The sequence below is a fragment of the Protopterus annectens genome, chromosome 14.part0 (genome assembly GCF_019279795.1).
Source record: "Protopterus annectens isolate FY-2018-M chromosome 14.part0, PAN1.0, whole genome shotgun sequence".
NCBI classification, from domain to species: Eukaryota; Metazoa; Chordata; order Ceratodontiformes; family Protopteridae; genus Protopterus; species Protopterus annectens.
In genome coordinates, this window is record NC_056748.1 from 798,736,855 (window position 1) to 798,760,451 (window position 23,597).

A 23,597-nucleotide genomic window follows, 5' to 3' on the forward strand; every position below is an offset into this window, starting at 1 on the left:
ATAGGAAATTGAAATACATTCACAAAGCTGTTCTTCCTTTCACTTTCATCCCAGAGTAAAATAAGAGGGATGTATAGTAGGTGAATGCTTTTTGGACATTATGGGATGGGAGGGAATACATGATTGTAATCTTTGTACTCATAGCTTGCTACGTTATTTTCTTCCTTTTTAGGAGTATTTTTTATCACCTTTTGGTTGCATTTTATTCATCGAGTAATAAAGGGCCTTGTTGTATAGAAGTCCTTGACCTCAGGGAAATAAAAAAATAAAAAAATAAATAACAAGCACCCACTTGTTCCCCTTATTCTGTTGATTGACTGCCAACTACCCAGTTCTTAACTTCTACCAGGCAGCTGCATACATAAGTGTGTATTGATCATTGCCTCCCTGCTTTTCAAGTCTTGTAAATGTTCCTGTTTCTCAGGCCATGTTAAATGCATCTTTCCTTTCTGTTAATCTAATAATTGTAAGAAGCTGTATCCCATTGTGATTATCTGATGGTAGGCAGTAAAGGATATGAAAGAAAATGTTGAGTGTCCGCTGATTTAGTAGAACTCAGTGATTTGTCGTTTGGGACCCTTGAGTACTGTCCTGGTAGCTGGAGTTAAGAATAACAAAGGGATACTTATCTTTGTAAGATATTGAATGACCAATGATAGATTTACTCATCTAGTAAGGATTGATTTGTTTGCTGCATGGTGGTATGGGGAATGAACTTGAGGTTGCATATTACCTTTTTGCATTTGGAGTAAGCTGCAGAGGAAATGTACAAGTTTGCTAAGTTACTTGATATTGAGTCCACGTGGAGCATTCCGACGGAACCCCAGCAACTTGTATATTTATTGAGTTCTTTTTCTTTCTTAGGGTTAGTATGGCCAGCAGAAAACTGTTGTGATGCATCTCAAATGTGATAGTGTGTTTCATCTTTATGTACCTTTATCTTTGTATTTGGAGATTCTTACTAAGAAGTGTCCCAGCATAGCATAGTATTCAGTTATTGTCATTCCATTGAGGAGTGCTGATTGTCTTGGGTAATACACAGGGCATGTAGTTCTAATCCATGGATGTATTATGAATGTCTGTTTTGCTTTTGATTTCATTCAGAAAAAAATACGTTAAACTGAATGTTAGCTTATTTATCTTTCATTATTTTTCCTTGTAGACTGTGTTTCTGATCTGGAACAGCCTCAATGATCCTCTGTTTGGCTGGTTGAGTGATCGATCATTTCTCAGTGCACAGCAGTAAGTACACTTTTTTAAATATTGAGCTTGTGCTTCACTTTTCTGCCCTTTTTACTTTGTAGTATGCCTTCCCCAACCAAAACGCACAGAGTCTGCCCCTCTCCCACTGACTTTGTTTTCAAAACTTGTAAGCCTGGTTCAGTCAGTTTTTGTCTCAGCTGTCATTGTTTGACAGTCTTTCATTTTTCATTGATGCCAGTCCTTCATTTTATATTGATTTTTCTAGAATCTCTGTTTGTTGAGTTTTCAGTATCCCACCCAAGTACCACACTTAACATTTCTCATTTGTTTAATGGGAGTACTTTATTGAAGTTTCTAGTAAGTAGGAAACAACTGTGGTAGTGGGCCAGTTGAAGCAGAAAGAATATGTATAATAACACACACATATATATATGTCTATGTAGATGTGAGTGTGTGTGTGTGTGTGTGTGTGTGTGTGTGTGTGTGTGTGTGTGTGTGTGTGTGTGTGTGTGTGTGTATATATATATGTGTGTATGTATATATACACACACACACACACACATATGTATATATACATGTGTGTGTGTGATATATATATAAAATGCACACACGCGTGTGTGTATTATTTATATATATATATATATATATATATATATATATATATATATATATATATATAAACACGTGTGTGTATAGGTATGTATACGTATATATACATATATATGTTACACAAACAAGGTAAAATGTATAATTTATTATATATTCACAGTAGTTTCATTAGTTCAATGCAAGTTATTTAGTCTGTTGCTTAAAATGTTTTGCATATAGATAGTGATAAATAAAAAGCCAGGTAGATGGACAGGTAGGTGAATGGATGGAACTTTTACAGATTAGGCTTCTTGGTACCTCCCTGTACCTGCCAAGAAAGTAAAGCTTCTAAACTACATGCTTCTATATGTGCCAGACCAGTCGAAATATGACACAGCAAAGATATTTAGAATAAGTATCGTTGAGGTAAGTGGGTCACATTTAAAAGGACATAGCAACAGTGGAAAAGGTTTTTCATTTTATGGATTTAATTGGTTTTCGAGAAATAAAATAAAATAATGGTCATCTTTTTGGATAACTGATAACTTACCCACTAAATGCCATTATGTTAACTGCAGTAATTTGGCCCTTAAATTTCCATCTATTTCAGCTAGATATGCAAGCCCCTATAACTTTAAAGCTATCCAAAGTGATATAATATTGTCTTTAGTAATGTGTGTAGCAAATAAAAGATGGTTTTGTCTGTATTAAGCTGATGGTTCTCAAATACAGAATGTGTTGATTGTTTCCTTTTTTTTTTTTTTTGGTTAGTTAACAGCAAATTATTGGTTGAGTTATTAATTTTATTAACAGAACGGTCCGTTTTATCAGCATATGAATCTGAGGATGCTCAGAGTTTAGATCTCTTTTGTAGTAGCCTAAGCTATTTGGGTCTTACTCCAGTGACCATCCAGGTTTCAAAACTTAAGGATACCTGCCATGCATTCTGTCGCAAACTACTGTATAAAGATGGAGTGCCAGTTTAGTCAGAGCATTTTTAAGTGAATAAGTGCACTCCTTTGGTGGGCCCAGTGAAACTGTCAGATTGTGATCCTTCAAGGCTAGGCAGATAAGTCTGCACTGGGGAAAAAACTTCCACTTGCGTGTATTTTTCTGAAGAGAACTTGTGATGTTCATTATTCCATCACTGTTGCATTAGCCTTAACTTTATGGGTGATATCCTGCATAGGATAAAAGAGGCCCATTTGTCAGTGTTTAAGGGTACCTTCTACGTATGTGCATAAACAGTTGGCAGCACAAGCAGGACTAAAGAAAATCAATGGTTTGGCTCCCAAGCCCTTCAGAGCTTTCCTGATGCTAAGGAGCTTTCAAGGGTTTACAGTCGGCTAACCTTTTTCCATTGCTGGGTAGATTGTTCCATTTGGAGGGAAAAACTTCCACATTATTACCTTTCAGAAGAAACCTATTTTTTCTGTAAAACTAAGTATTTTATGCTAGGAAATAAGTGTAAGACTTTGACTTTCAGTCACTTTTTACAGTGAAGTGTGACTTTTTACTTTTTTCATTGTTTTCCTGCTTAAATCTAGTGTTATATTGCATTTGAGGATTGAAGTAGGTGTTGGTGGTACTTTTCTCTATTTTTTGTGGAAAAAAAAAACAAATTGCCTGTTTTACTGTCTGTTGCCATCTGTCTTGCCCAAGCGTCAGGCTTCGTTTTGGCTTCACAGTGGATAACTTACTGTTTCTGTGTTAATTCTTCCAGTCACAAAAAGAAGAAAATTTCAGGACCATATTTGCCCCCTTCACTGGGCTAAAAATTTGCCTCAGCTGCAGAAGGGCGATTCTGCTGTGGCTATGATTCCTCAAACCATAAATTTTCTAGCTTGGCTCCCTGCTGGTGTAGTCCTTTCAGCTACCATGGACTGGGACTTAGCCATGTCGTCTGTAGCTGTTGGAATGTCCTTGGCAGATAAGTGAGAAACACTCTTGTCAGTTTTGCAGGAAGGAGCAGGGAATACCTGTCTGCCTAGCTGGACTGCGATTTCTGTCATTTGCATTTGTTACCAGATTAGGTCACTGATCTCCATGGACCTTTCAGACTTTGCCTGGGATTGCTGTCTGGTTAAGTGACTTGCTCAGTCACACATTTCGGCAATGGAGACTGAAGTAATCAAACTCTGGACCACTGGATTATAGGAAACTGCCCCTTAACAGCATCTTAATCATCTGTGCCAACTGACAAGACTATAAGATAAACAATCATCTCCTCCTCTTTCTGTTAGGACAGCAGTGATTTCCTCTCTGTTACTTTGGACAGATGTGATTTATTGGCTTAGCCCAAGGCTTAGTTCAGGCTCTTGACCCTTCTAATTTTGGTGTTACTGATAACAGAAAATAATTCATAATTTTCTGGAGATTCCCAGTATATTGAGTAGGGAAGTCATTTTTTGAGACAACTCTTTTTTTTTTTTTTCTCCTCATGATACTTATTCTAATTCTGAGGAGGGTGTTTCTTCTGGCAGTCCCTTAGAAGAATTTTTTTTTTTTGGTAACCACATCCAGAATGAAAAGGTTGTTTCATTGGAAACATAATGGTATTCCACTGTCCTGACAAAATACTGCAGTTTATTGCAGCTGGAATTTTCTGAACAGAGTCCTGTTTCTCCCGTTTTTCTAGCATTGGAGGATGATGCTCGTGTTTCACTGTTGCGGTCATTACATTTGGATAATCTGCTGGCAGGTTGCCCTCAGTTGGCCTGAATAACGAAGTCTTGGGTCCTGCATCGGTTGCTGTCTCCTCTTCCATGACATCAGGTCGTCAGGGGTATAAATAATGCAGCTGACGCCATTTTAATCGGTCTTTCTTGCCGCATGGTGCCCAAAGCAGAAGCCATTTGCAAGTGCCGGTTGGCCGACTCCTGAAATTTTCATATTCGAGTTTCAGAACCGAAGTCTTCAAACTAAAGCTAAGTACCCCGTTGGGGAAACTTTTTTTGCTCCTTATCGATATCAGTAAAAGTTAATAACTGCATTACTTGTGGGAAGCAAATACCTCATAAGGATTTTCATTTGTACTGTATTCCTTGCCTAGGCACTGATCACAACGTGCCTTGCTGTCGGTTTTGTGCTAAATTTAACCAACGCACTATTAAGCGTCAGTATATTTTTGCTTCTAAATATTTTAGTTCAAGATTTAACTACCCTGAAATGTCATCGGTTAGCAATCCGACTACCGGAGTTCACAAAAAAACGCAAGGAGAAAGACCGTCGAGGTCCAAAACAGACTAAGCTTCTCCTAAGCCAGTCGCCGGTTCACCAGTACTCGGTGAGGCGCTTTCGCAGCCCCTGATACCCGCTACTTTTGAGTCTCAGGCCTCTACTGAGACCCATTCGGAGTTCAGTATGCAAAGTATTGAACCAGCGGATGTCTCTCTCTTGGATGGGTCTGGAGCCACTGAGCAGGCACCGGCTTCCGAGAGTGTTTTCAGACCTCAACATGTTTACATTAAACCGACGCCAGCAAAAAAAACAAGGTCAAAAACAACTACTATGTCTAAAAAAATGACACATGAGCCACGTGCTCAGGCCCCTATGCCTAAAAAACAGATGAGGATTTAATTACCTTGATCAGGGGCTCCCAACCCCCCCCCCCCGCTAAGCGGCCTAGGCAGGGCACTGATTATGAATCTTCAGATCAGGTTTCCATTTCTTCTGATTCCTCTTCTGATCAGTAATTTTCTATTCCACCCTATGAGGATTCTGATGCAGAGGAATCCATCCCATCTGCATCTCCTCCTGAGGATTACTCTTTTGGAGAGACTTTGCATACTTTAAGGGAAATTTTTCACTGGGAGAGCCAGGACTTCTCTGAATCAAAAAAGAGGCTTGGAGATTTCCTTCTTCTTCCTCAGCATAGGCCTTTGGCAGTGCCTCCTGTATTAGACATTGTTTGTGTTCTCGGAATCAAGCATGGCTCCTGATTCCCTGCCTCCGGCTGCTAGTAAGCCAGACAGGTATTAAAGGATTCCTGACTCCCACAAATTTCTTTTCAAAAATCCTGCTGCTGATCCTGAGACAATTTCTCAAGGTCCCAAGGGTGTTAAGGCTTCTACAGACAAAAATCCTACCCCTTCTGATAGAGATTCCAGGGTGCTGGATAGATGGGGTAAGAAGGTTCATACGTCTGCAACCTTGGCAATCGGGGCTTTAAACTGCCAGTTCCATATGCATAAATATCAACAGCATGTTATGGGCTTACTGAAATCAAAAATTATGTTGATTTCTGATTGTGTGGAAAATAGAGTTACAGGATTTATTGCATTCAGCAGAACAAGTTGGAAAGCATACTTTGCTATGTGGCTTTGATTCCTTGGAGGCCTCTTGTAGGGCTGCCGTTACTGGATCTGTGATTAGAAGGCATGCCTGGCTCGGTGAGCAAAATCTGCCTGATCATGTTAAAGCTAAATTGTTGGATTTCCTTTTGCAGCATGATACTCTGTTTAGTAATAAGGCAGAAGAGGTTTTAAAGAAAATGGAAGACAAAGCTAAATCTATGCAAATTGTAAAAGATTTCTTGCAAGTGCAGCCACTCAGGTTCAGTAGGCACTGGCCTACTAAAAACTGGTCCTTTCCTGTGTCCAACAGATCCACAAGGGGAAACCCAGGCACTTAAAAGGCTCCAGATATCAATCACAGGGTTCTTACAGGTCAAAGCAATGGGGTGCCTCCACCTCCAAATCTGGAGGAAAGAAAGCACAACCCTACAGTAAGCAGTCTCAATGACTTTCCTCTACCATCTCCAAGCACTTATCTTTTGGTAGCCCCCTTGGGGGGAAAACTAGCACTTCATGCTCAGAATTGACAATTAATTACCCAGGACAAGTGGGTATTAAACATAGTATCCCAGGGGTAAAGATTTTATTTCCATACTTTGCCAATTCCAAACTGATGCCACAAAACCAGTGGGCAGAGGCCCAGAAACAAGTCATATCCCTCATGGATATGGGGCTATACAACCAGTACCAGAAAAGGAAAAAGGACAAGGATTTTATTCAAGACTTTTCCTGGTACCCAGAAAAGACCATTCATGGCGTCCAATACTGGACTTAACGATTCTGAACATGTTCCTGGACATTCCAAAATTCAAAATGCTGACTTTACAACAGCTACTTCCTATGCTAGGTAAAAATGTTTGGTTAGTAACTCTAGACTTAAAAGAGGCATACCTGCATATCCCAATAAGGGAATCATGCAGAAGATACCTCCGCTTCAAAGCAGGTTTTTTGCATTACCAATTCTCTGCACTGCCCTTTGGCTTATCTACTGCGCCCAGGGTCTTTACAAAGTGCCTGGCACCAGTAATTGCATTCTGCAGACAAAGAAACATTCAAATTTATCCTTATCTGGATGATTGTCCCTTTCAAGCAGAGGACAAGGACACTCTTCTTCAACATCTTGCATTTGTAAAAAGGCTTCTAGCATGCCTAGGGTACACCATAAATGAAAAGAAATCACAACTGGTACCCTCTCAAATAATTACATTCCTGGGTGCAGGCTTGAATACTACTGCCGAAATGGCTTACCTCACGCCAGACAAACAAAGGCAATTGACAACATACTTCAAACAAATGGCAACAAAAACCCAGTTATCTGCAAGACAAATTCTGCAGGCTTTGGGATTCATGGCATCCTGCATTCTACTAATTCCATATGCAAGACTGCATATGAGGAAACTTCAGTATTACAAAGTATACTATTAAAAAGTATTCAGTATTCAGTATTAAAAAGTTTATGGAGTCAACATTGTCACTGCCTGGAAACAATGATTCCTCTCGTTCCTTGCCTATAACAGGAGTTTCTTTGGTGGGCAGAGACATGTCACCATAACAAGGGACTGTCATTCACTCTACCCCCTTCCACCCAAACCCTAACTACAGACGCATCAGACTATGCTTGGGAGCCCACCTGGCAGGGAGATGCATTCAGGGCAAATGGAGCCCAAACCAAATGCATCTGCATATCAACCAGAAAGAAATGCTAGCTGTTCAGAATGCTCTGACAGCCTTCAAAGACTTACTTCATCCAGGACAACTACTGATAAAGACGGACAGCACCACAGTTATGTGGTACATAAACAAGCAGGGGGGTACACATTCCTACCCCCTTTGCAGACTAGCCATGGCCTTGTGGAACACAGCCTTGAATTGCCAAATACATCTTCAAGCTCAGTTCCTGCCAGGAAAGCAAAATAATCTGGCAGACTACCTAAGCAGAAATCTTATGGACCTGCATGAATGGAAACTGGATCCACAAATCTTAAGCATGTTAACACAGAAATGGGGGAGCCCAGACATAGATCTATTTGCCTCTCCCCAAAATTATCAGTTGGACAAATTCTGCACAAGAACTTATCACAACAAAAGCATGGAAAGTGGATGCTCTATCCTTCAGCTGGAAATTCTATCGGTCTATGCCTTTCCCCCTCTGCCTCTACTCTCCAAGGTCTTACTAAAAGTCAGACAGGAAAAACCAAAAATGATCCTAATTGCTCCGGACTGGCCTCGCCAGCACTTGTACTCGCTTCTAAGGAATATGTCACACCTAACTCCATGGTACTTGCGTCAAATACCTCATGTACTGTCTCAGGAGAACTATCAAATTCTGCACACTCGGCTCCAAACTCTGAATCTTGCAGCATGACTAATCAACTAATTATTCAAACCACACCTCTCAGTAAATTTGTGATGGATGTCATTTTGGAAGCCAGAAGGCCTAATACTAGAAAATCTTATGCTGATAAATGGAAGAGATTCTGTGCTTGGAACCAAGCACAAGGAACAGACACAGCAAATACCAATATCCCTCAGAGTTTACAATACTTAACTGAGATGCTTGACAAGGGCCTATCTTTTTTTTCAATAAAAATCCATGCTTCTGCCATCTCGGCTCATTACAATACAGAGCCTCCCCTCTTTTCTCATCCACTGCTTAAACAGTATCCCAGAGGGGTAGTAACTTAAGACCTCCCAGGAGAGCACCAACTCCTGCATGGGACCTCAGTTTTGTGCTGGTAAAACTCACCCTACCTCCTTCTGAACCAGCAGCTACTGTGGATATAAAATTTCTATCTTGGAAGACAGCTTTTCGTTTGGCAGTCACTTCAACAAGAAGGCTTTCAGAGCTACAGGCTCTCATGGCAGTGGAGCCTTTCATCATATTTTACCCGGACAGGGTGGCCCTCGGGACCAATCCTTCTTTAATGCCTTAAGTGGTATCCAGTGTGGCTCTTAACCAGACTATTCATGTACCAACATTTTTCCCAAATCCGCAGAACAAGGGGGAGCAGATTCTGCATTCATTGGATGTACACAGACAACTAAGATTCTACTTAAGCAGGACAGAATCTCTAAGAAAATCTGAACAACTACTGGTAGCATTTGCTGCAGGATCAGAGGGGAAGGCTATATCAAAGCAGACTTTTTCCAAATGGATAAGCCACTGCATTCGTTTCTGCTATTTGCACCATGGTAAACCTGTGCCCAAGGGAATCGGATCCCATTCCACCAGGGCTGCCTCTACTTCAGCAACTTTTCTCAGAGGGGTCCCAACCAGAGACATTCTAGAAGCTGCTACTTGGAGCTCTGTTCATACGTTCACAAAGCATTATAATTTACCTCTCTTCTCTAAATCCAGGGCAGGCTTTGCCACTGCAGTCCTGCAAGGCCTTATAGCTGTTCCTAATGCTGTTTAGTTCCATCCCCCAATCCATAGATTTGGGATTCTACCCAAATGTAATGACTGCAACAGTGAAACACGAAGAATATAGTACAGTTGTGTACACTTACCATAAATGTAGATGTTCGAGTGTATTCACTGTTGCATTCCAGGTTACCCACCCGCCATCCCTCATTCTATACCTTTTCTTTCCTTCTCTATACTCAAAAGCCTTTGTGGTGTATTTGCTTTTAGTTGAAGGTAAATTTTATGTTTCTAAAGGTGCATTTATATATTTACTGTTTTATATATATATATATATATATATATATATATATATATATATATATGTATGTTCCCCATTTGGGGGGGGGGGCACCTGACATCTGGGGCAAGAAAAACTGATTAAAATGGCATTGGCTGCATGTTATATACCCCTGACGACCTGACCTCATGGAAGAGAAGACAGCAACCGACGCAGGACCCAAGACTTTATTATTCAGGCCGACTGACTGCAACCTGCTAGCAGATTACCCAAATGTAATGACTGCAACAGTGAATACACTCTAACATCTACATTTATGGTAAGTGTACACAAATGTACTTTTTCATTACAGCATGTAACTTACCTGACAGCCAGCCTGCCCACCCCCCAAGAAGGCACACAAATTGATTAAGGTTCCTCAGTGTTACCAATTTTTATTTTCTAATCCCAGATCTAACCATGCAATTATTTATTTGGTTAAATCCTGCATTTGCTGAACATTTGGTAAATGGCAATAATTTCTCCTCTGATACAGATTAGAAAGCCTTTGTTAGATTTTTGAGGAAATGTGTATACCTCTGCTACATTTATTTTTAGAATTCTTAATTGTCAGGCTTGTTTTTCAAAGTTTATGCTTGCATCATTTGAGAACAGGAAGAGCATTTTAGCCACTCTTCTCACATCTGATGGAAAATGTTCTGTGAGTGGTCATATGTGTCTCAAGTGATTAAACACTGTTTGAGGGCCATGGCAATAGGTAAGCGGCCGTAACACCTGATATTGTTAATCCTCGTTCATTCCTTACGTATGGGTATCGGTTCCAACCATGGAACCGAGCCGGCCATCTTGCAAGCTCGCATCAGCTACAAACTCTTGAGCTAAAACTCTTACCCAGAATTCACCTCCTCCTGTTACCCCAGATTTCGTTTGCCGCATCGCCATTCGGTCGTTTCATGCTACTTCTCTTGAGCCAAGTACAATATTTGTTGTCATCATTCTAGTCTCAAAGAACTTTTTCTGCCAGGAAAGTTTCTAAATTGTTTTCTCTTACTTTATCGCATTTAATGACCATCTCTTGTAAAGATTTTCCAATCTTTTTACTGCGAGGTATTTTCTTCTATACCACTGTTGGTTGACCCTTTGCTCCATTACCTTCGGGTATTTCTTGTACCATTGCTGGTATCATTCTTTTCTATCTTGGATAAAAAAGGTAGTCCAGGATTTAAGAGGTATTCATATTGTGGACATAAATTACCTACTTCAGATGCACATTCTCTGTGTGTATATTGTTTGGGTGTGCCTCATTTATAAGTTTGCCCGCCCTGTGGAATTTAAGAACTTCTCTATCAGGACGTTGATTGAGAGGGAAAATAAAGAAGGGGCTACTCAAATCCCCTTTTTCAGAGGCTATTTCTGGGTCGGAGGCTTCAACTCTTCCAAAATCCCGTAAGAAAGACTGATGATCTTTCAAAGGCCAAATCTCTTCCTTTGTCCCCGGCTGGGGACTCCCGTAAACCAAGACCCAAGAAGGCTAAGCTTTCTACTTCGGATCTGACTCTTTCTGCTCCAGCACTTTCGGTGCCTAGACCCTCGGCACCGAGGCCATCGGTGCCATCTGTGACTTCGGCACCGACTAGTGTGCCCTTTTCTGTATCAGTACCGAGGGGCTCCTCGGTTCAGACCTCTCTACTGGCACTGACTATCCTGTCGGCGCAGACTGTAACTACATTGGCTCCGATACCTTACCCGGAACAGACAACTCTGTTACTGACACTGATTTTTTTCAGTCCCAGCCTCTGCACCTACAACCACTTCGGCACCGATGATTTCCTCGGTACAGACACCTGTAGTACAGTCCCTTATGGCACCGTTGTTTTCAGTGCAGACTGGTGATGTGGGCACCAAGCTTGTCCCATCTGTGGATAGACCTGACTCCCCCTCAGCCATGTCCGTGAAATCCACTAGAAGCCTCTCTGAACACGACGTGTTGCGTCTTGTGGATCAAGTGCTTTTGGCCAGAGGTATCCTGCCCCCCAGGACCTATCCTTCCTTGGGAGGTCATCACCCTTTGCCAAAGACCCCTACTTATTCTCCTTCTTCATTGCCTTTGAAGCCCCTTAATATAGCACAGTCTTCCCCCTCTGTGGTTCCCTTTGTGGACCTCACTAAGGAACCACAGTTGCCTTCATGGCAGGAGAGTTTTGCTATGACCCAGGATGTCAGCTGTGGCGTACGTAATTTGGTGTTTCACAGCCATCCAGGGACTCCGGAGTCGGCAGGATGAATCACTTAGAGGAGGGATGACACTGTGTTGTCAATCTCCCTGCCGTCCTCTGGCCCACTATGTACACAAGTCGCTCCTAGTGGACACTGGGTGCAAGGGCCTCATGATGTACTCCCACAGGAAACCCCTTTTGTGTTGTCTTCCGCAGCTTCTCCCTCTGAGGAAGTTCATCGCAAAAGCTCATTCAAGAGGAAGCACATTGACTCCACAGAGGAGTCCCTTACTGAAGACACAGACTCTGATGATGGGGAAGGATCCCCCTGCTCACCCTCTGAGGTATCCTTTGGTGATATCCTCAATATCCTTAAACAGAGAGGTGACTGGCAGCCCACTAACCCAACCTCTGAAGAGTCTGTGTTCCTGCAGGCCTTTCGCACCCAGCCCCCTACCTCCTGGGTTACTCCACTTGCCAACGCACTGGCCCGGCTGGTCGTGTAGCATGTGTGTAAGGCTCCTGACACCATTGAGTCCATTCCCCGGAGGCCATAGAAAATTTTGTCCCTTCCTGCTACTGACCCCCATTGGTCCAAAGGTCTTCCTGTAGATGCTGTGTTGGTGGCGGCCGCAACCAAGAAGGACCTGGTGGAAGAAGAAAGCCAGACTATCCATCTGCCCAACAAAGAGTCACAGGATCTGGACAGAGTAGGAAAGTGTACTTTTGCATCAGCGACCTTTGCAATTGGGTCCCTGAATTATATGGCACACTTCAGGCTTCAAAGGGATTTAGTATCTGAGCTCATTGAAACTTTGGCTGGTGCCATGTCTGATGAGGTCCGTGACAAAGTGGCCTCTCAGATGGCTACCATTGAATCTATATCAAACTCCTCCATGCGCCTGAAATCTCATGCATCAGAAGGAGCAGCTAGAGCGGCGCGTTCAGGCGTTGTTTTGAGACTGCACGCCTGGATGCGCTTATGTAATTTCACGTAACCCTTCAAGGCTTCTTTTCTCAGTGCTCCCATCGAAGCCCCTTCATTGTTTGGACCCAAAGTTAAAAGCACACTGGCCAGATGTGAACAAGACGGTAAGACCCTTTCTGCTGTAGGTGTCAGTTATTCTTCCCCTCAATGTACTTTCTCCAGAAACCAGAAGAGTGAGAAGATATGGTACAAAAAGTCTCGGGGTCTTTTCTGTGATACAGGCCGAGTTCTCCCCTAGAGGCAGAGGGGGAAACTCACAGGGAAGATGCCGTTTTCGGGGCAGAGAGGGGTCCGCATAACTAGGGATCCAGGGACTCCTTTCCTGGTCAAGAGCAGCCCAACTCCTTTCCTCTGGAGGTGGTTGGGTGTCATTTCTCTTTGTACCCTTCTGCCTGACTAGCCATCACCACCGACTCTTGGGTACAAAGGATAATAACCAGAGGTTACCATATCCCCTTTGATCTTTGTCCTGCCCCCCTCCAACAAACTTACCCGACGTTCCACCCAGTCAAAAGGAAGAAGCAGCACTAGAGATAGCAAAGCTGCTAAGAAAAAGTCATCCAAATAGTCCCTCCAGACCAGATAGGATCCAGATTCTACTCTATTTTTGGTGCCAAAGAAAACTGGGGACTGGAGACCAATTTTGGATCTCAGTGTATTGAACAAGTTTGTAAGAGTACAAACATTCCGAATGGTCACTATACAGTTTATCCTCCCGCTTTTGGAAAAAGACAATTGGATGTGCTCGATAGATCTTCAAGATGTGTACTACCACATCAAAGTGGACAGGCCATCAAGAAGATTTCTGCGCTTCCGTTCGGGAGCCAGTCACTACCAGTTCAGAGTACTGCCCTTCGAACTCTCTACAGCCCCCAGAGTGTTCACAATGTGCATGGCAGTCGTCACAGCTCACTTGCGACTACAAGGATTCCAGGTGTTTCCATAACTAGACGACTGGCTCATCTCCGCCCCCACCAGACATCTATAGGAAGAAGCCCTAGCATACTCACTCCTCGTTTCAAAAAGGCTTGGCATCACCATAAACTGGCAAAAATCCAATCTCACCCCATCTCAGTCCACAGAATTCATGAGGGTCATATTGGATGCAAAGAATTGCAGACCATCCATTCCAGAGCACAGAATTCTAAGGATAAAGCAACAAATGATCCCAATCCTTTCAAGGGAGAAATCCACAGCTCACTCTGTCCTACAGCTGTTGGGTTCCATGGCAGCCTCCATCACAATTGTCCCCCTGGCCAGGTTTCACATGAGGCTTCTACAATGGCTACTGCTTACCCAATGATGTCCTTTTCAGCATCCTCTTTCAGCCAAGATTCGAGTAACTCACAGGTGCAAACAGGATTTAAATTGGTGGATGACCCACAACCCGTCACAATGGTCTCTTGGCTACAGTGACCACGGACACCTCCCTGATGGGGTGGGGGAGGCTATGTCAGGGTCACAGTGTCCAAGGCACTTGGTCCGAATTGGAGGCCCAACTGCATGCAAATGTTCTAGAGCTGAGGGTGGTGCTTCTGGCGTTGCAAGCATTCCATCCCCTGCTGTCGTCTGGGACTATTGCGATACAATCGGACAACATGGCAATGGTCTGGTACATCAACAAACAGGGTGGAACCAAATCTTACCCCCTTTGTCGAGAGGCCATGAGGATATGGCAATGGGCGATGGCTACCAACCGTTTTCTTCTAGCAATGCACATTCCCGGGAGTTCCATCGTGAAAGCAGACAGACTTAGCATGGCACTCTACAACCTCACGAGTGGTCCCTGAATCTTTTGATAGTGGCGGTGATCTTCCACCGCTGGGGCCATCCTTGCTGCGACTTCTTTGCATCCCGGACCAACTACAAATGCAGCAACTGCTTCGTCCTTATTCCCCCTCCGGGACAGTCACCCAGGGATGCTGTAGTCCACGATTGGCCCTCGGGTCTTCTTTATGCTTTTCCACCTCTTCCCCTCATTCCCCAGTTTCTGAAGAAAGCCCATCGATTGAAGAGCAAGGTGATCCTCATAGCACCGTATTGGCCTCATCAGATTTGGTTCCCCTTCCTTTGGCCTCACCTGCTAGATCAACCATGGATCCTCCATCCAACCACAGGGTTGATCTCCCATCCGCAGAATCTGATTCATCCCAACTTGGACAACCTGAAGCTCATAGCTTGGCTCCTCCAATTCCCTTGATTGCCAGGCAGAATGATCTTTCTTTACCAGTACGGGACATTCTTATTGCATCTCATAAGTCTTCCACTAGAATTACTTATCTAAGCAAGTAGAAAAGATTTACCTGTTGGCTGAAAGAAAAGCAAGTAGATCCTTTTTCAGCACCAGTGTTGATAGTACTAGAGTATCTAGCCGATCTATTCCAATCGGGTCTATTGGCCTATACCATTAGAGTTTATTTGGCTGCACTTATGCAAGACCTTCATAAAAGGTGTGAATCATCTAAAGCCCTCTTTTAGAGAACCTGTTCAACCATGGGACTTGTCTTTTGTTCTACAAGCTCTGACACTGCCTCCTTTCGAACCAGCTTCTTCATGCAACCTTAAATATTTGTCATGGAAAACCTTGTTTTTGGTCTCCATTACTTCTGCCAGACGTATCTCTGAGCTTCAAGCCTTATGCATCAAGAGTCCATACTTGATTTTTCATAGAGATAGTGTCTTTGAGAACTAATCCTTCCTTTCTGCCAAAAGTGATCGCTGAAATGTCCATTAATCAAACCATTGAATTGCCAGTTTTCTTCCGCAGTCATTCAAACAGAGAAGAGTATTGCCTGCATACCCTAGATATTCACAGGCAAATTTGTTTCTACTTGAATAGGACTAAGGCTTCTCGCAAATCAGACCAGTTATTTTTGGCCTATTCTGGACCTAGATTAGGATGTGCTGTTGCTAAGGTCACATTGGCTAGATAGTTGAAAGACCTTGTGACCTTCATTTATACACAACGTAATATTTCTTTGCCGACTACCATCAAGGCTCATTCGACAAGGTCGGTAGCAGCTTCTGCTGCCTTCCATGCCAGAGCTTCCTTTACATGACATCTGTGCAGCTGCAACCTGGGCCAAGCCTCATACCTTCATCAGTCATTACAACTTGGATTTGGCCTCCAGGGGAAGAGCATCCTTTGGTTCTGTGGTGCTCAGGAATGTCCTTCCATGAGACCCTCCCATGAATAGAGGTAGCTGGGGACTCTGTTCTATATGTAAGGAATGAACAAGAATTACCAATATCAGCTATAGAAGTTATGTCTTACCATAACGTTCCATCTGTATTGTTGATCCTCTTTCAGTCATTACGACCCTCCCTCCTTCCCCCTCCTGTGGCTTATAGTGGATCTCACTATCCGGTTCTTTTAGGTCATTTGACCAGAGGTAGCCTCTACCTTCTTTTGACTTGCAAACTCAATCTGAGGTAACAGGGAGAGGGGAATTCTGGGTAAGAGTTTTAGCTCGAGAGTTTGTAGCTGACGCAAGCTTGGAAGGAGGTCAGAACCGATACCCATACATAATGACTGAAACGAGGATCAACAATACAGATGGAGCGTTCTGGTAAGACATAACTTCTTTTTGCTGCTATGCCATTATTCACATGATGCCATTTCCACATCAGCTACTATTGGAGCTGTTATTTTAAGATGCCTGGGTACATGCATAAAGTTCACCTCTAAGGATATTAAAGCTGAAACCGTGAATTTTCCTTTAGACAGTGAGGTTGTTTTTGGACAATCTTCTGCAGTTGTCATGAAAAAGTGTGAGAAAGGGAAACATTCAGGAGTGACTCAAATTTTTAGCTTTCCTTTCCAAGTTTGCTAAAAGTTTTACACCTGTTTGAGCACCCTTTCATAAAAAGGAAAATATGAAAACACAGCAAGTTGTTGTTGTTTGTCTTTCGGCTTTTCCCGGTTAGGGGTCGCCACAGCGGAACTCTGGTCCGCTGATGATTGGCAGTAGATTTTCACGAATGCCAAGGTGCCAGCTCAACGTCCAACCTTCAATGAAGGCGCGCCCATTTACGCATGTCTTTCGAACGCCCACCCAACCGCGGGGAGGACATGCAGACTCCACACAGAAGGCACTTAAATGTGCAAAAAACAATGGCAAGGGGGCTCCAAAAAGAAATGAGGGAGCCAGAAACAAGGACATTCTAACAAGTCTGAGTATCTGTAGAATACCTTCTTGCCCTAGCATTCCTTTAAATCTTCCCTGACATCTAGCTCTCCATTTCTGTCTCTGGCAAACAGTCTCGGTCAGATTGGTTCTGAGAGTGATTCATCAGGGTTATAGATGGCAATGGGAATTCCTCCCTCCCTTTCAGGGTATTCTTCATCCACCAGATCAGACTTCATTATTCCCCTCCTGTCATTCAGCATCTGCTACCTTGGGGGAATTAGAAGCTAACCATTATTCTCAGTAGAGAAAAGTTGTTATTCAAAAATGTCTGGTACCAAAGAAAGCATCCATGAGACCAGTCTTAGATCTCTCCCTCTTAAACCAGTTTGTGAAACTGCCAGAGTTCAAAGTGCTGTCCTTTCATTACCTGTTGCTTCTGATTTCTCCCTTTAAAGTTTCTTATTAACTCTGTTAAAAGAAAGATGCTCTCAGACAGGTGGATTCTGTGAATGATTCATCAGGGTTACAAATGGCAGCAGGAATTTCTGTTAAAGTCATAAATAAATAACATTAAGAATTTACCTTGTATGCTTCTAGTCAGGAACAGCACTTCAGGATGTGCAAACAGAAATTTTATTCTTACAGTGCTGGGAGTTAGCCTTCATAACTTTTTGAAGCATTCTCACTTTACATACAAAAACTGTAATTGTATACATTTTCTTATCAAACTGCTCATGCAATTTCATGACGTTATAATGACTGTGTTCTATAGAAAACTTTGCAGATGTTCTCATTCCTCTTGATATTCGCCTTAGACTTCACATGAACACCTTCTTATACATAATTCACCTTCTTCCAAAGGGTCTTGTTTCTGACCTTGGATGTTTCAAACCTACCCTAGCAACTCCTGGAGGAGTCAGGCTAACAACTTCCTTTTTGTATTAACTACATGCCTGACTTCATGCAACACATACTATTCTCTCTTATTACATTCTAAAAGAATGCAATTTAAAATGAACAGTAATACTATGGCTTATGAAGCTGTATTTTTCCCAGCCCTGCATACAGATTATATTTGCTTTTTAACCATCATATTATAGCATCATTCTTTTTCTTCTTTCGGCTTTTGCTGGTTAGGGGTCACCACAGCGGATCACATGTCCGCTCATGATTGGCAGTGGAGTTTTACGTTGTCAAGTTGCCAGCCCGGCACCCAACCTTTCACAGAAGGCACACACGCATTCACACCTAGGGCCAATTTAGAGTGCCCAATCCACCTACAGCATGTCTGTGGGATGTGGGAGGAAACCCACGTGACCACAAGGAGGACATGCAAACTCCACACACAAGGCACCCCAGCCAAGATTTGAACCGGAGAGCCTCTTGCTTTGAGGCAGTAATGCTAACCGCTGCAGCACTGCGGCCACCTATATTATAGCATCATTAATAAACTGAAATTAGTATAAATTTAAATAAGCTGGTCTTGTCTTACAACATTCCTACTGGTACTTGGAAATGATAAACTACTAAACTGAAAATATTTCTAGTTGGTGTGAAAGTAAAACCCAGGACCCTTTTAAGGCTGGTAGTTTTCTGTTTCTGCAATATTTGTGTGAGTTGTTATTTTCTGGCCTGTCTTATTCATTTATTAAGCCTTATTTGTTTGCCATTTCAGCACATCTGTACATGGATCCTCCACTTACAATGTATTTTCATGTTAAAATGTTTTTGGAAGGAGTACTGCATACCCTGTCTCCTAAAAAAAACAGGTGGAATCTTGACAAAAAGAAAACATTCAGAAACTGATAGTCTGCTTGGACACGGGTTGTTTTTTTCTCATGATCTTCGCGTTTCAGTGTTGCAGTCATCACATTTGGGTTATCTGCCTGCAGGTAGCCCTCAGCCGGCCTGAATACCAGAGTCTTTGAATTTGTGTGACAGATGCTGTTGCTTCTTCCATGACGTCATGTCGTCAGGGGTATAAAACATGCAGCGACACCATTACACTAGTCTTTCTTTCCATGCAGTGCCTGAAGCAGAAGCAGTTCGCAAGTACCAGTCGGCCGACTCCTGAAATTTTCGTTTTTGAGTTTCAGACCTGAACTCTTCAAAAAGATAAGTACCCTTTTGGGGATCCTTTTTTCTTGCTCTAACTGATGTCAGAAAAAATTAACAATTGTCTTGCCTGTGGAAAGCAAATACCGCATAGAGATTTTCATCCTTACTGAGTCACCTGTTTAGGCCCTGACCACGACGTCCCTCGCTGTCGGTTTTGTGCCTATTCGTAGTGCTATTTTTGTAGCTAAATACTTTCGTTCCTGGTCTCCGTACTCCGAAATGGCTTCATTAAGCCATCCGACTACCGATCTCTCGAAAAAATGTAAAGATAAAGATAGAGACAGACCGCATAGGTACAAAACTGTCGACGACGCTTCTGGTAAGCTAGTCGCCAGTCCACTGGTACTCACTGAGGCACTTTTGCAGCCCCTGATACCTGCTACTACAGATTCGTAGGCCTCTACTGAGACCCATTCGGAGTCCAGTATGCCATGAGATGCTTCTTCGACTATGAAACCTACAGATGTCTCTACCTTGGATGGGTCTGGAGCCGATGTGCAGGCAGCAGCTTCTGAGGGTGTATTATAATGTCGAACAGACGACTTTGTTTCAAGCTAAAAATACTGAATTCCTCAGGCCTAAAGCTCACACTAAGCCTAGAAAACCGACGACCAAAGTGCATTCTCAGGCCCATATGCCTCAAAAACATATGATTGGAATGGCTGAAGACCTTATTACCTTAATTAGGGGAAGCTAGCCTTCCCCCTCTAAGAGACCTATAACTGATTTTCTTTCTGATTCTTCTGATCAGGAATCTGATATCTCTGTTCCTTCTGACTACCAGGATTTACCCTTATCTACTTATGAGGATTCTGATGCAGAGGATTCCATTCCCTCTGCTTCCCCTCCAGAAGATTTTTTTTTTGGTGAAACCTTGCATGCCCTTAGGGAGCATTTCCGCTGAGAATGCCAGTACTATCTCAATCCAAAAAGAGACGTAGGGAATTTTTAAATCTGCCTCAACACAGGCTTCTAGCTATCCCTCCTGTTCTGGAGATTGTAGATTGTTTTCTTGGAATTCAGCCTTACCCCAGACACTTTTCCTCGAGCTCACAGGAAACCTGACTGGTACTACAGAGTACCTGACTCTCACAAATTCCTTTTCAAGAATCGTACTGCGGTTCCAGAGACCATTTCCCAAGGACCAAAAAGGCATTAAGGCTACTACTGCCAAAAATCCTACCTTTTCTGATAGGGATTCTAGAGCTTTAGACAGATAGGGTAAGAAGGTATATACTTCTTCCAGTTTGGCCATTAGGGCTTTAAATAGCCAGTTTCATATGTTAAAGTATCAGCAGCATATTATGGACTTAAACAGAAAATGATGTTGATTGTTGACTGTGCTGAGCACAAAGATTTACAAGAGTTAATGCATTCTGCTGACCAAGTAGGTAAACTAACTTTGCAATGTGGTTTTGATGCTTTAGAAGCATCTTGCAGGGCTTCTGTTACTGGGTCTGTACTTAGAGGGCATGCTTGGCTTAAGGAACAAAACTTGCCAGATCATGTTAAAGCTGAATTACTGGATGCACCCTTAAACCAAGAGCGCCTTTTTGGCAACAAAGTAGAAGTCCTCAAAAGGACGGAGGAAAAAGCTAAATCTGTGCAAATTGTTAAAGATTTCTTACAAGTACAGCCACCTAGATTCAGTAGGCATTGGCCTTCAAAGAACTGTTCCTTTCCATTCCCTTCCAGGCCTTCTCAGTCCAAACCGAGGAGCAGCAGACAACCAAGACTTCAGTCTCAGGCTGTGCACAGATCTAAGGAGTGGGGGGCCCCCACTTTCAAAGCAGGGAGTAATAAGCCTCCCCCTATGGAAAAATGGCACAATGACTTATCCTTAACCCTACCAAGCCTTGTTCAACTTCTTGCTCCCTTAGGAGGAAAGCTCGCCCTGCATGCAAAAAACTGGGAGCTCATTACCCACGACAAATGGGTTTTAAACATAGTTTCCCTAGGATACATATTCCACTTCCACTTACTCCCAACCCCAAGTGGATCGCCAGACCTTCCCCCAAACCAGTGGGCGGAGGCCCAAAAACAAGTGCTCTCTCTCCTCAGTATCAGGGCTATTCATCCTGTTCCAGCAGAACAAAGGGGCAATGTTTTTATTCAAGACTTTTCCAGGTTCCCAGAAAAGAAAACTCCTGGTGTCCTATCCTTGACCTTTCTATTCTCAACACCTTTCTGGTGGTTCCAAAATTCAAAATGTTAACTCTTCAGCAGCTTCTTCGTATGCTAGCCAAGGATGCCTGGCTGGCAACTCTAGACTTAAAAGAAGCTTACCTGCACATCCCAATAAAGGAATCCTGCAGAAAATTCCTGCACTTCAGGGCAGGCTCCATGCACTATCAGTTCTCTGCTCTGCCCTTTGGCTTAACTACTGTGCTCAGGGTATTTACAAATTGCCTAGCTCCTGCCATTACATTTTCCTGACAGAGAAATATGTAGATTTACCCATATTTGGACGATTGCCTGATTCAGGCAGAGAGTCAGGACTTGCTATTACAGCACCTGGCATTTGTAAAGAGACTTCTAACTTCACTGGGGTACACCATCAATGAGAAGAAATCACATCTATTACCCTGCCAGCAGATTGTATTCCTGGGAGCAATCTTGAACACAACTTCCCAGATGGCATTCCTCACTCCAGAGAAACAAATTCTTTTGACAACATACTTCAGACTACTGGGCACAAAAACCCAGCTATCTGCAAGGAAAATCCTGCAAGCCCTGGGGTTCGTGGCCTCTTGCATTCTGTTAATTCCATATGTAAGACTGCATATGAGGAAACTTCAGTGGTACTTAAAAAGCCTATGGTGTCAACATTCTCAGGACCTGGAAACAATGATTCCTGTTATCCCTTGTCTAAGGGCAGAGTTCCTTGGAGGCCTGCTACCACAACAAGGGACTCCCTTTCACTCTACTCCCTGGCACCCAAACCCTAACAACAGACGCATCAGACTATGCATGGGGGGGGGGGCTCACATGGCAGGGCAATGCATTCAGGACAAATGGAACCCAAAACAGATGTATCTGCATATCAATCAAAAAGAAATGTTACATTTACAGAATGCTCTGACAGTCTTCAGAGACCTTATTCTTCCAGGGCAGCTATTGGTAAAGACAGACAACACCGCAGGTATGTGGCACATAAACAAGCAGGGGGAACCCATTCCTACCCACTCTGCAGACTAGCCATGGTTCTGTGGAACACAGCCTTGAGCTACCAAGTTAACCTACAAGCTCAATTCCTGCCAGGCAAACTAAATTCACTGGCAGACATCTTAAGCAGAAATCTCATGGACCCACACGAATGGAAACTGGAACCCAAAATATTCAAGCTCTTAAACAAATGGGGGACTCCAGAGGTAAACCTGTTTGCCTCCCCTCAGAACTACCAATTGAACAAATTCTGCACCAGAACTCCCCACAGTCGAGCTTGGAAAGTGGATGCCCTGTCCTTTATCTGGGAAAGCTTTTCTGTTTATGCCTTTCCCCCTCTGCCTTTCCTCTCGAGGGTTCTACTAAAGATCAAACAGGACAAGCCAAGAATAATACTGATTGCACCAGAATGTCCACGCCAGCACTGTTACCCCCTTTTGTGCAGTCTGACAGTGCTAAAACCTTGGCACCTGCCTCAGACCCCTTCCCTGCTGTCCCAGAAGGTGGGGCAGATTCTGCACCCTCAACTTCAAACCCTGAACCTTGCAGCCTGGCTAATTCCCTGACCTCACCTCCAGCAACCCTCAGTAAGCAGGTGTTGGATGTCATTTTTGAGGCAAGGAGGCCTAGTACTAGAACATCCTATTCAGAAAATATGCTGTTCCTAGAGCCAGGCTCAGGGGATGGGCACAACGGTGCCCAGCTTACCTCATATTCTAGATTATATTTATTTATTTATTCATTCCAGTTTGGTGACTGGGGAGGTCCACTGGGCTCGAGAGCCCATTTTCACTGGAGGCCCGGGGAGAAAATCTCCACAATACAAAGTTACATTACATAGAGTATTACAAGAAAAAAAATTGCATTGCAATCAACAGGTGGTATTACAGTCAAAACAGGCTCCCCACACACCCTGCACATTAAATATACCAACTCCGAGATTGCACTACACTGAAGAAATGGGCTACTTCTCTGTTCCTCACTGAAGCGTGACCTCCCTCCACAGTCTCGGCAAGTCGCTTTTGAAAAGGTCTAGTGCACCATGCAACTCGACTAACCTCTGTCGACCACTTTAGGTTCGATTTTCTGCCCCTTGGAAATTGTGATTTCGCACTTCGGACATTCGACTTCCTGCATTTTGGGTAAGTCATAGTAAACCGTCTCTAGTATGCTGTTGATACTGTAATAAACTCTTCCTATCTTGGGCACGTGCTAATGCACTAGCCTGAATAACTTGATCTTGACTACAA

At 43.1% G+C, this 23,597-nt stretch overlaps 1 protein-coding gene across 1 annotated transcript in view; it reads left to right on the top strand.

Annotated features, from left to right (window-relative positions):
• The window catches only part of MFSD13A (major facilitator superfamily domain containing 13A), a 682,644-nt gene that overhangs the window by 151,350 nt on the left and 507,697 nt on the right, over positions 1-23,597 (top strand). Inside the window, exon 3 of the mRNA XM_044056543.1 lies at positions 1,163-1,242. Within this exon, the coding sequence (XP_043912478.1) occupies positions 1,163-1,242 (80 nt within the window). The remainder of the gene's footprint in view (positions 1-1,162; positions 1,243-23,597) is intronic.